This window comes from Dipodomys spectabilis, unplaced genomic scaffold (assembly GCF_019054845.1).
Source record: "Dipodomys spectabilis isolate Male_0828 unplaced genomic scaffold, ASM1905484v1 ptg000329l, whole genome shotgun sequence".
Taxonomy (NCBI): Eukaryota; Metazoa; Chordata; class Mammalia; order Rodentia; family Heteromyidae; genus Dipodomys; species Dipodomys spectabilis.
The window spans coordinates 664,431-678,757 of record NW_024871006.1 but is presented as its reverse complement, the minus strand read 5'-3'; the positions used below and the strand labels follow the sequence as shown (position 1 = coordinate 678,757).

The 14,327-nt window shown below is 39.3% G+C and overlaps 1 protein-coding gene across 1 annotated transcript in view; it reads right to left on the bottom strand.

Moving 5' to 3' along the window:
- Positions 1 to 14,327, bottom strand: part of Abca9 (ATP binding cassette subfamily A member 9) — a 45,055-nt gene that overhangs the window by 1,987 nt on the left and 28,741 nt on the right. Inside the window, 14 exon segments of the mRNA XM_042665469.1 lie at positions 127 to 246; positions 1,213 to 1,307; positions 1,378 to 1,453; positions 2,395 to 2,555; positions 4,900 to 4,991; positions 5,844 to 5,961; positions 6,522 to 6,642; positions 6,998 to 7,089; positions 7,614 to 7,682; positions 9,809 to 9,928; positions 10,340 to 10,453; positions 10,928 to 11,101; positions 12,818 to 12,937; positions 13,500 to 13,637. Of these exon segments, the coding sequence (XP_042521403.1) occupies positions 127 to 246; positions 1,213 to 1,307; positions 1,378 to 1,453; positions 2,395 to 2,555; positions 4,900 to 4,991; positions 5,844 to 5,961; positions 6,522 to 6,642; positions 6,998 to 7,089; positions 7,614 to 7,682; positions 9,809 to 9,928; positions 10,340 to 10,453; positions 10,928 to 11,101; positions 12,818 to 12,937; positions 13,500 to 13,637 (1,610 nt within the window).

Sequence of the window (14,327 nt, the reverse complement as noted above, 5' to 3'; positions counted from 1 at the left end):
TCAGCCCTGGGGGCCACAGAGGCACAAAGAGCTGGGATTGGCCTCTCCAGCTTCTCACAATGGGTAACACCCTTCTATCAGAGCAGGTAACCTAGGGATCAAATGCACGCCTAGGTATGCACTCACCTCAGCCTTCCAGACACCATGATGGCCACGCGGTCACACACGGCTTCGGCTTCTACCATGTAGTGGGTGGCCAGGAGGGCACCCCCATTCATGTTTTTAATGGTGGCCCGGATCGCCTGCCTAGAGTTCAATCAAGAGAAGAGGTCAAATAAAGGGAAAGTTCATGATATTGTGGAATTTTTTTTAATAAAGAGTTTCAAAACCAGATGTGATTTCAGACTAGACCCAAACCAGAATTTTTGTAGGGGTAACAGTCATGAAACCAAACAATTAGTTAGATGACATAATTTAGAAAATGGATTGGCCGAACATAGAGAATGATATTGGGTGCAAGGATTGTTTAAAAAAACCAACAACAAAACACAAAATTGCTATTTCAGAAGTACTTGTGAGAGTGCAAAGGGATGAAAGATAGAAAATGAGAATTTGTTTTAAAGTGATAATTTTGACATGAGCTATCAAGATATAAAATATCAGATTATAGAAATTTTCATATTAAAGAAGTTTCCTTGTTGGAATGCTTCTTTTATCCTTCACAAGAATTACATGCTAAGTGATTTAAAGCTTAATAATTCATCTCACAAGTATGCCTCATATATATTAGAAGGTCCAAAAGGAAAGAAAACTCCTCAGAATGTGTTTTAGGTTGAGAAACACACTTTCCTTCTCAATGAGAACTGTTCATTGTGATATGAAGTGGCTATTTCTTTTTCTTTTTTGTAGGTTGTGGGGCTTGAACTCGGGGTCTGGGCGCTGTCCCTGAGCCTGTTTGTGTTCAAGGCTAGTACTCTATTACTTGAGCCACAGTGCCACTTCTGATTTTTGAGTGGTTAATTGGTGGTAAGAGTCTCACAGGGACTTTTCTACCTGGGTTGGCTTTAAACCACAATCCTCTAATCTCAGCCTCCTCAGTAGATAGGATTACAGGCATGAGCCACTGGCACCCGGCTTATTTCTTTTTTCTTAACGTTGATTTTTCTGTTGATGGGTGAGTATCTTTTTGTTTCTAAGTGAACATCAGTGTTGAAGGTGTGTTGCTACAGGATCTGTATGTCCACACAAGGATAATTCGGGATAACACCTCACCACATTTGCTGCTGCCCCTCAGGGTCCATCCCTGTCGATGGCTCATCCAGAAGCAGCACTGATGGGTTCCCCAGGATGCTCAGCACAAAGCACAGCTGGAAGGAGAGGCATCACTCATTAGACTAGTTATGGGATGCTCAGAGCATCCCCAAGTCCTAGCCATACCTTTCTCTTTACTCCCTCTGCTAACGTCTTCACTGGGGCCTGCAGCTGGTCCTGCAGCTTAAATGCATTCACCAGCCTAAAGGAAATAGAGTGATTTCATTAGCATTATGCATGAGCAATGGAAAAGGCAGGAGGCAGAATAAATGGATCAGAACAAACACACTAGTGGAGAATTCTGAAGAATCATTGAATGACTTTGAAAACCGCTATAGTCTAGATGTGGTTTGTCCCCACAGGGTTGATATGTGGGATGTTTTGTCCCCAGGGGGTTGCTGTTAGGAGATGGTAGAACCATTAAGGAGTGGGGCTTGGTGGGAGGTCCTCAACTGAATTGAAAGTGTAGTATCAGAAGGGATTGTGGGATCTCTGCTTTGCTCTGGCTTCCTGTGTGGCCATATGATTGTTCTTTCTCGTACACATCCCTGCCTTGAAGTAACTGGCTGTCTGGCCCTCACCAGAGGCTGCCCAATCTTGGATTGTCCACCTCAGAATCTGTAAGTGAAATAAATCTCTTTCTTTGAATGTAGCTGGCCTTAGGTGGTTCATTATAATGTTAACTTGAGCAATACAGATAGTCTCACCATCATCCCACTATAGTTTCATTTATTTCTTTCCAGATAAGAAAATCTGGTAGGGCTGGGAATGTGGCTTAGTGGTAGAGTGCTTTCCAAGCATGCATAAAGTCCTGGGTTCGATTCTTCAATATTACATACAGAGAAAAAGCCAGAAGTGGTGCTGTGGTTCATGTGGTAGAGTGTTAGCCTTGAGCAAAAGCAGCTCAGGGTCAGTGCTCAGGCACTAAGTTCAAGCCCCAAAACTGCACCTCCCCCCACCCCCAAAAAATGAATAACTGGTAAGCTTTTGTCTCCAGGCTTAAAATGAGAGAAAACAACTCTGACTGGAGTTCTAGATGACCACGTCTCCTCCCACAAGCAAGGGGTCATGATCTAGAAGCTCGCTTCTTTGCTTTTGTGTGATATATCCCTAGCAGGGAAGGGGTGTGGGTTGCTCATTTACCGTGCAATGGTGATTGAAGCGTGCTTTCTCCTCAGCCCTTTCACTGCAGCATACACCTCTAGGTGTTCCCTCACTGTCAGGACTGGCCACAGTAAGTTTTCCTGAGGACAATACCCCAGGAACCCCTGGGTATCCTCTTCACTGCTCGGCTTCAAAATCACCTACACAAAACAATGCATTGTCAGATTCTGCTCAAAGTTATGTATATAGAATAGAGAAGTCCGTACGGAGGTTCATCAAAAAACAGAACTGGCCTAAGATCCTGCAATAGCACCTTGGGCATTTATCCAAGACAACAACAACAGCAAAATGGAAGTCAGGATGCAATAAAGGCACCCACACACTCAAGCTCATTACAGAACTATTCACCAGAGCTGAGTTATGGAATCAGCCCAGCAGCTTTACAGCTGATAAAGGGGTTAAGAAAATATGTATATCTATCCACACATATGTATGTATGTATGTAAATATATGCACACATACACACATTTTTAAACTATCAGGAATAATGAAATTATTATCCATTTGTAGGGAAATGAACATAGTTGAATAAAGTCAGACTCAGAAACTTAAAGGGCACATGCTTTATCTCATACATGGATGTTAGACCTAAAATATAAATATATATGTATATGTGTACATAACATCCATATACATGAATGTTAGACCTAAATATCCATGTATGTGAATGCATATGTATATGTATATTTATGAATGTTAGATGATCAAGTTGGTATATGGAGACATGAGATTCTGTAGTGGTTCCCCTTTGAAAATTAACAGTTTGACAAGATAAATATCAGGAAACTGAAACATGTCTTGACCTAAGGAGGGTGGATATTTAAGAGAAGGAGTGGACAAAGGGAAAGAGCAATGGTGAGTGAATAGTTTATAGTTTAGATGTTGTTACTGATTTGCTAATGATTAGTTATTACTAATCATTGGAGTTGAATTTGAGATTGTTTATTTGGTTGTCCATTGATTGACTTCATTCACTGGTCTACACCTTCAACAGAGATCATTGGAAAGGATTCTGTTTCGCCAGTGATAAAAAAAAAAAAAACTTATAACTATAGGCTGTATTCCACAATAAAGCAATAAAGTTCTCAGTCAGGAGCAATCATCCTGTCAGAGTAGATTTATATTTATGTGAAGACATACTTGGTTGTCTGTGGTAGGAAAGGTAGTACTGGCATCTAGTGGGTAGAGAACAAGGATGCTACTAAGCATCCTACCACACACAAAAAATTTGCCCAATCCAAAAAGCCATTAGTTTTAAGGATAGGAAATCCTCCACTAGATAATGTATAAACATAAATAATAAATCCTGAACTGCTACATTGGAAACCAATACATTCATGGCAACATTTGTTATTTTGAGGAGTTAGACAGTATTAAAATAACTGTATATCTCCTGTGCTGGAATCTCAGCATTTGTGATGGTTTGAGTTACATTATCTTTACAGAAACCCTATATTTGGTACGTAGTTTTAGCATTACATTTGCAAAAAAAGAAAAACACATGCTCAGATGAAGAAATGTGTACAAGATCACAGAAGGGAAACTTGGGACCTGAGACTGAGATCACCCTTTAGACCAAGCCTGGACTTTCATACTATAATGTCTCTCTCCCATACAAAAGAGTTAGGAAACAAGTTAACTGGACCCCTTGGGTGACATTGTCCAAAAGAAAACGTGCTCTTTGCTTGACTTATATAATTTAACCCCTCTGGGTTTTTTTTTTTTTTTTTAGCATTTTCAAATTTAAAAAAATCTTTCATTTGAAAGAGAGAAACAGAAAGAGAGCAAGTAAATACACAAGGGATATAGTTAAAGCCTTTGTTCAATGTATTAAAGGAAGTAAGTGTGCCTGAGAATGACGTAGAAGATTTAATATGGCAAACAATCAAGGAAAGGTCTTTTTAGAAGGCATGTTTTCTAGTAATGAGAAGATAACCACGCACCAATGGCTACTCTATCCACAGGGAGCTCAAACCCCAAGACCCTACAGTGAAAGGGTCAGTAAAGGCCAATCTAAGGAGGGGTGGAGGATAGGTTAACAGAGCCCACATCATGTCAAGCCTTTTGCAGCCAAGGTAAAGGTTTTGATCCATTAATTATAAGTGAGAATTTGTCACTGGGAGAGTGATGGGATATCTTTTACATATGATTTTATTTTGGGCCAGTATCAGGGCTAAAACACAGATCCTGGGTGCTTTTCCTTAGTTTTTGCTTTGAAGGATAGCACTTTACCACTTAAGCCACTCTTCTACTTCTGGCTTTTTGCTGGTTAATTGGAGATAAGGGTCTCATAAACTTTTCCTGCCTGGGATGACTTCAAACCACAATCCTCAGAGGATCTCAGCCTCCTGAGTAGCTAGGACTATAGGCACGAGCCACTGGCACCTGACATTCACGTATTTTTCAGATGAACCTCCACACTCACCGTAAAATGTTTGTCCTAGGTAGCATTAAAATGGACTTCTCTCTGTGGGCTTTACTGACCTGACCGGCAGTCGGTTTTGTGTCTCCTGTTATCATCTTAATCATTGTACTTTTACCCGCTCCATTGTGTCCTAAAAGTCCTATAATTTCACCTGAAAGAAAAAAAAAAAAAACAGGTGTACTCAAAAATGTGCAAATAGTTACAACAGAAATCAAAGCACATACCATTTGAAGACTATGTCAAGCACTACGCACAATGTGCTCTGCACATTGCATTTCTTTTTTTTTTTTTTTTTTGGGGGGGGGGTCCGGTCGTGGGGCCTGAACTCTGGGCCTGAGCACTGTCCTTCAGCTCTTCAGCTCAAGGCTAGCACTCTACCACTTGAGCCACAGCACTACTTCCGGCTTTTTTCTTTTTGCTTATGTGGTGCTGAGGAATCGAACCCAGGGCCTCATGCATGCAAGGCAAGCGCTCTACCACTGAGCCACCTTCCCAGCCCCTGCACATTGCATTTAAACCAATGGATAGCATACTGTTTGTCAGATGGGCTGCTATGCTTCAGTTAGATTTTACCCATAATGACATTATGTTGCTTTAAAATCTCTCCCAGGGATGAAGACACAATTTAGTGGTAGGCTGTTTACCTACTATGTGTGAGGTCCTGGATTGTATTCAAAACTGCATAAATAAGTATCAAGTAAATAAATGTATTTTTAATATAGAAAACAAAACCTGTGCCACTATTTTTAATGGAAAGACTGCATATTTGCTGCTACTATTTTAGTTGCTGTTTATTGCTTAATAGAATCTAGATCACTGTCTTCTGATACAAAGGAAAACTGTAACGCTAATAACCTAGGCTTATAAACCCAAAGGAGCTAGTGAACAACCTGTGTTTCATATTCAGCAACACAAAGCTTTGATTCAGATACTCTTTACTGACAAGCATTCGACCTCTATTAGAGGTCAAGATGGCTGTACTAACAGAGCTATTGTTTCCAACCTTTTTTAACACAGAAAGAAACATTTCTTGTGGCGATTGTTTTCTTCTGTTTGGAAAAGCAATTTTTCCTTCTGCATGCATATTCCTTCCGGAGACAGTTGGCAATGATAACTGGTTTCTGTAAGGACAAGTGAGTAGCAATGTGGCATTATTCCACCTTCCACTGAGAGAGTGCTCTGTCCTCTCATCTTTCATTTCCCAGTATGGACTCAAGAATTGAACCCTTCCCTTACAAGCTCTCCTTTTCATGTGAACTCCTCTAACTCTATAATTTGCAGGGTCATTAGGCAATTTGTAATTGCCCATCTTTAGACAGCCTGAATAAAGCCAGTCACTGAATCAACGGCTTTGTTAAAACATACACTCACATATACGCATCCACAAGCACTTCTGAATTGCTTAGAATAAGCTTTCCTTGGGTTATCAAACTCACAAAATACTACTGAGGTTTTAAAATGTCTGACTATACTTATCAAGACTGTGACCCTGAAAAATAAGTTAATTAACCTGTGTGTGTATTTCCTTTGCTTTCTTAGCCTTTTGTGCCTTGCATATTGACCACTACCTGTACAAGGCTCAAAGAACCTTAGGAATTTTTCAGAAAAGCTGAGATTAGAATGATGTTTGCTTTATCTGACAGACAAAATGATTTGCTAAGGACCCTTTTTTGAGTTCTACCTCATCCATTTCTAGGACAGCCACGGCATTTGATGCTCTTGTTCTTTCCATCTGTACATCTTCATCTTCTCCTTCAGGTTCTTCTGGGTTTGGGAAAACATCACTGCTTCTTGGAGAAATTCTGAAATCCAAACAGATTTCCAGTTGAAAACTTGTAGCAAAAGAAAATTTCATTTCTCCATACACCGCCGTCAGTTATCAGAACAAAATAACCAGGAGAACCATGTAATTTCCTTTCTTCAGCCATCATCTTGCCTTTCAAATGGCCTACTTCCTTTCTGTCATGAGTCAAAAGATACTATTCTTATATTGTCTTGACTTTTGATTTAAGTATAGTCTTTAGGGGCCATGACTGTTTTTCAAATGATAAAGCAGCAAACACCCTTTAGCAAAGAATTTGGAGGCAGGGTTGTGTGAGAAAAAGAATCTAGAAGCTCATTTTGATCTATACATTCTAGAACTTAAACTTTTTCAACCTGAAAACAGGGTCCTTTCTCAATGACTTCTTCCCAAAGTGCCTCTCCAGACATCGCAGAACAAAAAGAAAGATAAAAAAGTGGAGGTAAGACTAGGGGAAAAGAAAGGTAAACAAAATTAGTATAGCATCGTCATATAAACAATGATTTCAATATGCAATGGATTAAGGTTTAGTTATCTATAAATTGATTCCTGTTGCATAACTATAAAATTAAAATATTAATTGAGCTTTCTTAGATATAAAATTGCATTTGACAATGTTTTCAAAAGGCATGAAGGGCAATAGAGTGAATATTCCATAAAATTCAAAATTAGTGTTTCTGCTCTTCAAAGAAAGTATAACATAAGATAACAGTATGAAGTCGATACCAGTAAAACTCTTTCGGGTTGGCTTCACTCTTGGCCTCAAATGGTCCTTGATATTAGTGTTCAGATTAAAAAAACCATTACATGTGTGAATGTATATGTGTGTGTGCAAGTGTATGTCTACATATTGCTGCAGATGTTCAAAATATCTAGATACTTTTTTTAAACTTGTTGCAAGTCAAAGAAACTCAAGCCATACAAATTGTGCATTCCCTTGTGTGAGAGCATTGAAAGGAAATGTCTTCTTACTGTTAGCAATGCCAAGAACAGGACATGAGATTCTGAAGCTCCTAAGTAATCAGCAGAGTCAGGAGAAAACTGTGAAATGAGGAGAAAGTGTGTTTGAGTGAGTCATCCTCTTCTGTTAATGAACTTATCCTACTTACAATAAATCCATGTCCTTAAAGTGGCCTTGCTACCATTCTACAGGATTTCCCCCTGTCTATCAGGTAAAGCTGATTGCTGGCTATGATGATGTCTTTCTTGTTTCCAAAGGTGTCTGAGCAAACTGTCAGTCTGGGCATGTGTACAGGCGAGGTCTTTCATAAACTGTATCAGCAAACCTTTTGTTAGTAGGTCCTGTCAGAACCCACGAAAGCCATAGGTGAGTCTACCCAAACCCTTCTTCCTGTCTACACCTCCACCTCCACCCCTACCTCCACTTGCACCTCCACCTCCACCTCCACCTCCACCTTCATCTAAACCTACCTTACACCTTCACCTCCACCTTCATCTAAACCTACCTTACACCTTCCTTTTTTTTGTCATTCATTTGGCTTGAACTCTGGGCCTTGGTGCTGTCCCTGCTCAAGGGAAGCACTGTACCACTTGAGCCACAGCACCACTTCTGGTTTTCTGGTGGTTAATTGGATATAAGAATTTCTCAGCCGTTCCTGCCCAGGATGGCTTTGAACCACGATCCTCAGATCTCAGCCTCCTAAGTAATTAGGATTGCAGGGATGAACCACCAGTGCCCGGCTACCTTCATCTTTTTATTTGGACCCTTTCCACTGAGAAACCTGGGATGATACTGTTTTTGTTCTCCCACATCCTCCTCTTTTTTGACATAATCATAACCATTGTGCAAGTCAAAGACAAAATTCCTTTCTCTTTCCTGCCTGGATTGACATCAAACCATGATCCTCAGACCCTAGCCTCTAAGTAGCTGGGAGTACAGGCATGAGTGTCTGGTACCTGGTTGCCTCATTCTTAAGGTCCTCCTTGTTTATAAATGCGGTTCCCTTTGTCAGATGCACTGAGCACATTTCTAACTCTACTTGTCAAGAAGTGCCTGGGAAGACTTTAAGAAAAATGCCTCACTCCTCTGATTTCACTTGAAAATCAGGGAGAAGTATCTTTTTGTAGGTCTATCGGTCCTTCTGATACACTCCTTCAGATTCTTTTTCATATCTGTACTTCTGTTCCTCCAAGCTCCTTTTTAGGTTGTGTTAGCCTTGCAACTATCACCTGTACCCTGTTAAGTCCAATTGGCTCTTTTCAGTTAGCATCTTTCAGGTTCTCTTAACAACATCTGATGGCATAATTACACCGTCTTTTAAAAATATTCTCTTTTATTTTGTAGTCCTGGGATTTTGAACTCAGGGCTTTGCATTTGCTAGGAAAGATTCTAGCAGAGTAGTTAAGCCATTCTTCCAGGTTTTTCTGCTTTGGTTATTTTTTAAGGTAAGGTCTTGTGCTTTTTAACTATGATCTTCTTATTCATGCTTCCCACCATAGCTGGGAAGCATGTATCACCACACCCTACTCTTTCCATTGAGGGTGGGATCTCATGAACTATAGTTTGAAACATACTTTATTGCCAGCTGGCATGCTCTTATAGATAGTTAAATGTTTAAAAGAGTTTCTGAGAGAAGATGCTAGAACATACTAGTCTGCCATTTTTTCTTGTGTCTCCCTAATTCCTTTTCAAACTGATTGACTGAATCCTCAGCCTCTAAACTTTGGATTTCAAGGTCAAGTGCTTGGCCCAGTTTCATGACTATCTGTCCTTGCTCTGTAGGTTGTAGTATCCAATTCTATGGATTCTTAAGAATACCTATAACTGCTAAACCTCAAAGGTTTGCTGTGGTTTCCTTCTCCCCCACATGACGGTGCTAAACCTGCTGCTTGACATAGGTCTTCATGTGTCAGGATTGTTAAATTTAGTATGTTCAAAGTTTAACAGAAGAAGGAATCTCTTTGTCACCCAGTACAGAACTATAAAATGCTACTACACTGGATTTCCCTCGACCCTTCATGAATGAAGGCTGGGCTTCCATGCCATGAGATCAAGTGTCTTGTTTATGGCAAAAGAATTCATTTCTGAAAACAGACTTAAAAGTTTTGCACATTTAGATGGCATCTACCGACATGTTTGTAATATTCTAAGCTTTCTCCAATGGCCACACATTTACCTTTGTGAGGACGGGACTAAAATTACTTACCCCAGAATAAATGAATAAGGAGCCGAACAGTGTGAAGGGCGGAATTAATATGGTGCAGAAAAATAGTGTGAGAAACCGGTAGTTATTTAAATCACTGACAACTAACAAGAAATTGGTGACCTAAAATAAAAGCACAGCATAATGACACCAAACTTATTAACTACTTTTAACAATTGAGCAGCAATATGATGCTTTCTATTTGCATCTCTGAAGCCTGAGTTCATGGAGTTTTCTGATTGTAGTCCTTTATAAATATTCAAGTGACAAGATAAAATCACTCTTAGAAGTAGGAGTCTCTAACTCAGGGAATTTTAGCTCTGGAGACAGGTTTGAGAGTCATCCATTACAGATGGTAGACACCTACATGTACTCTATATTTTATATGTGTCTATGATTGTCTTAGGCAACTAGAACTTTCTAGAGAGAAATATTAACTTACCATTCTGTTCAGCCCAAAGATTAAAATATATGCTCCTAGATTTGTTCAAAATGGTCTATAAATAAAATAATAGGTCCCATCTGAATACTTACAATGAAGAAGATAACTGACCAAAGGCTACTGTTTTTTCTGATATTGTGAAAAATGAATGAGATCACGTATGTCAAGAAAATGAGAGATGATGCATATCCAATATTACAAAGGATCTGGAATACAAATACAAATACTTAGGTTACATAAGATAAATAGGATTTAGGAACACATCTATACTTAGCCCCCAACTTTCCAAAACTATAGAACAGATAATTTGAAGTTCTTGGGTTTAGGATTAGTAATATTACTCTATTCATACAAATTAGTCTAATGAAACAAAACTTAAAGACTCTCTCTCTCTCTCTCTCTTTCTCTCTCCCTCTCTTTTGGTTATGGGGCTTGAACTCTGGGCCTGGGTGCTGTCCTTCAGCTTTTTAGCTCAAGGCAAGCACTCTACCACTTGAGCCACAATGCCATTTCTGGTTTTCTGGTGGTTTAGTGGATATAAGAGTCCCACAGACTTTCCCGCCTGGGCTGGCTTTGAACTGTGATCCTCAGATCTTAGCCTCCTGAATAGCTAGGATTACAGGCATGAGCCACTGGTGCCCGGCCAAAACTTAAAGACTTCTTAACGTTTTACCACCTACCTGAATTAAAAGGTATTGAAGGATAACTGTAATCTCCTCTGGGTTAAATACATAGTCCATCATTTGTATTAGAAGAAGAATCAAGAAATACAGGGGCAAATCCACCAAGGCTTGTCCAAACCAGTAAGCAGAAGGGAAGAGACCAGAAATCCATAGCTGGGAATGAACTTTTCTCTGATAAAGAAGCAGAGCAATGAAGAGAAGGCAGGACAAGCTGAGACTTGGGAAATCCTATATAATCAGAATTTTGTTGTAGCTCTTGAATAATTATTATTCTAGTTTGATAAATGGAAGTGCCACTTGCCACACCCCAGAAATATTAATACTGCAAATTAACACACATAGAATGTCTCACCTCTCCCTCCAGGTATTTGGGAAGGAGTTAAACATTGTTAAATACTATTTTAAAATATTTATGTTAATAACTGTCCTTTACTATAAGCACTCCTGTAGTAAACCATCTGTGTACGCATGATTGATAACAACAATAGGACAAAACTAGTGAACGAAGTAAATGGTGAATAGAATGCTATGTTTGCCAAAGACAAAGACAATTTAAGAGAAGAATATGTGGAAATTAATTCAAGCCCATGAAATACACTTCCTGAACATTCAGAAGGTTCAGTATCACTAAATAACCGGTGAAAATCTCAAAGGCGGAAAGATAGAATAAAGTTCTTTAATAGGTACTGGAAGTGCTGTAGAGAGACAGGAAGTATCTTCCACATTCTTGAATTTTATATAAAAGTGAGTTATCAGCAGATAAAAAAGGAATAGTATAGCAAACAAAGTAGAGACTAGAAATAGCACCAAGATCTGGGCACATGCTGTGTGCCATTGTCCTGAAGTTGCAGTTAACAAAATGGACCAACTCCTTTGTACAGTGGCCAAGAGTTCTCAATAGACCCCAACAAGGATTCTTCTCAACTCTAAAGGTTAGCCAGAGGTCTCATCTACATCTCCTTATGCCTGTGGTTTCCTGCATGCACCTTCCCTCAATATCCCTTCTTGGGGGACTGGGAAGGTGGCTCAGTGGTAGAGTACTTGCTTTGCATGCACGATGCCCTGGGTTCAATTCCTCAGCACCGCATCATAAGCAGAAAAGGCTGGAAATGGCTCTGTGGCTCAAGTGGTAGAGCGCTAGCCTTGAGCTGAAGAGCTGAGTGATAGTGCCCAGGCCCAGAGTTCAGGCCCCATGGCCAACAAAAAAATCCCTTCTTGGCTTTAAGAAGACTTTTTAGGGAAACTATTCCCCTTTCCCCAGTTCTTGTAAAAGCTTTCATATTTCATAGATTTCACCACAATTATGTACATACTCTTAGCATCATTGAAGCTTGTCCATAAAAGTGACAGAGACCTAAAGCTCAGTGTACTCAGCCACTTTTTTCAATTGCCTGCCCTCCTCCTGTCTAGGGAGTATACTATTGCCTTCCTCTTGCTTTTGCTTAAACAAATCCATGTGTTCACTTCTGTATTCCTTCTTCAGCATGACTAAGAACCTGCCATTCATCTCCACTGACAAGAACATCACAAAACTGAAGCCTAATGGGACAGTCTTTTGTCCTGTGAAGTAAAAGTACTGTGGTAAATTGGTCAATGTGTACAACTGAGTTAACTTCCCCACAAGGAAAAGTGAAAACCATCATTAAGAGAGTAGATACAATTGTTAGTGGCAAAAGTCTATAAATAAAACCCAAAATGATGCACAGTGAAAAGTTGCTGTTCCCTGTTGGTGCTATTTCCTGAGATACTCATTTGTTTAGGAAAAGACGCCCTTCACATTCTGACAAGCTATTATTTGACAAGCTGTTTTGACAAGCTATTTGCATGAAGCACATAAATGAGATGGTTTGCGGGAGAGTTGTCTGATTACTTGATAACTCTTCTTACTTTGAAGTCACCAATGCTGCTCATAGCAATGTAAGGAGGGAGGCAGGCGGCCACTGCGCTGAAGAAGAGGTTGCTCAGGAGTGGGTTGAGTAGGTATCCGTGCTCGTAGTACAAATACTCCTGCAATTATGCAGAACATGCTGAGCAGCTGCCAATGGGGCATCTGGTTCATTTGTACTATCCTAATCAGCCAGATGTATGCACAAAGCACTCAAAACCCTTCCACTCAAAACCCTTCCACTCAAAACCCTTCCCGCTATCATTGATTTCCATTCCTGTGTTGCAATAAGTGGGACATTGAAACACAAGAGGAAAGCTCAACCCCATGATATGAACTGGCTAAGCCCCCACACTTAATGCCTATGGAACAGCATGCAAGCTTTGCTCTCTGACTTTGTGATTACGGCATTACAAACCAGTGGTTACCACATACATCAAAGTGGATGTCATAGAAATGACAGATTGTGAACCATCAGTCCAAGTGCAATTTTGCTACTCTCAGAAATGACTGCCCACAACAGTTTGGTTCAATGTTTATGAAGACTCATTCCCCTGGTTCAGCATTATGCAGAGGAAGCAAATTAAAATATGTTCCAAGACCTAGTAGATAGAAGTTAACAAGTAAGAGCATTTAGAAAACAGCAATGATGACTCAGGGTGAGGAAGATAATGTTATACTTACACCAAATGATGTACTTCTCTCAGTCTGAATGTGTTTTGAAGAATTAAAAACTCCAAGGAGCCCATTGCTAATAACATCCATGAGCACAGGAAAGCAACTTAGCCTTTTGGTATTACATGCTATAGAAAATCTACGATCCTAAAACATAATGAATACTTTTCTAAGGTCTCAGAAAAAATGCAAAATTGAATAAATGAATATGGTAGGAAAATCATTAAACTTATTGGTACAAGGGCTTATACGAATACTTATTGATTACAGAGACAAAAAACACAATTAATCAATTAATTAATTAACAGCACTGACTATATTATTGAATGAATTCCTGGTATACTTAAAGGAATCCAGGTCTTCAGTTTTTATTTGCCATAGAGCATTGGCCATGTGGTTATTGATGCCTAAAATCTCACAAAATATCTCAAGTGATTTTTGGCATGCTACAAAACTGAATAATAATGCAACTTCACTTGGACATGACCATAGACTTGTTTCCAAATGTGCTTGATTTGTTTTATAAATAAAGAATATGTGGATACTTAGGAAACAAGAGGTAGCAGGTGATTTTAATGAAGCATACATTTGCACAAATAGCAACCTATCATTTAAATCTCTTGTAAAATGGTATATAATATCATATGAGTCCCAAACATGTCACTATTCACACTACTCAGAGTTCTGAAATAATCACATGTGTAATTATTTCTTCCTCAAATAAAAAAAATTATCTATATTGCACAAAGTACAGAAAAGCAATGATAATTTATTTTTGTAATCACAAATCAAGTATATTGCATCTAGCTTAATTACTTAGTGTTTATCGAGAACAAA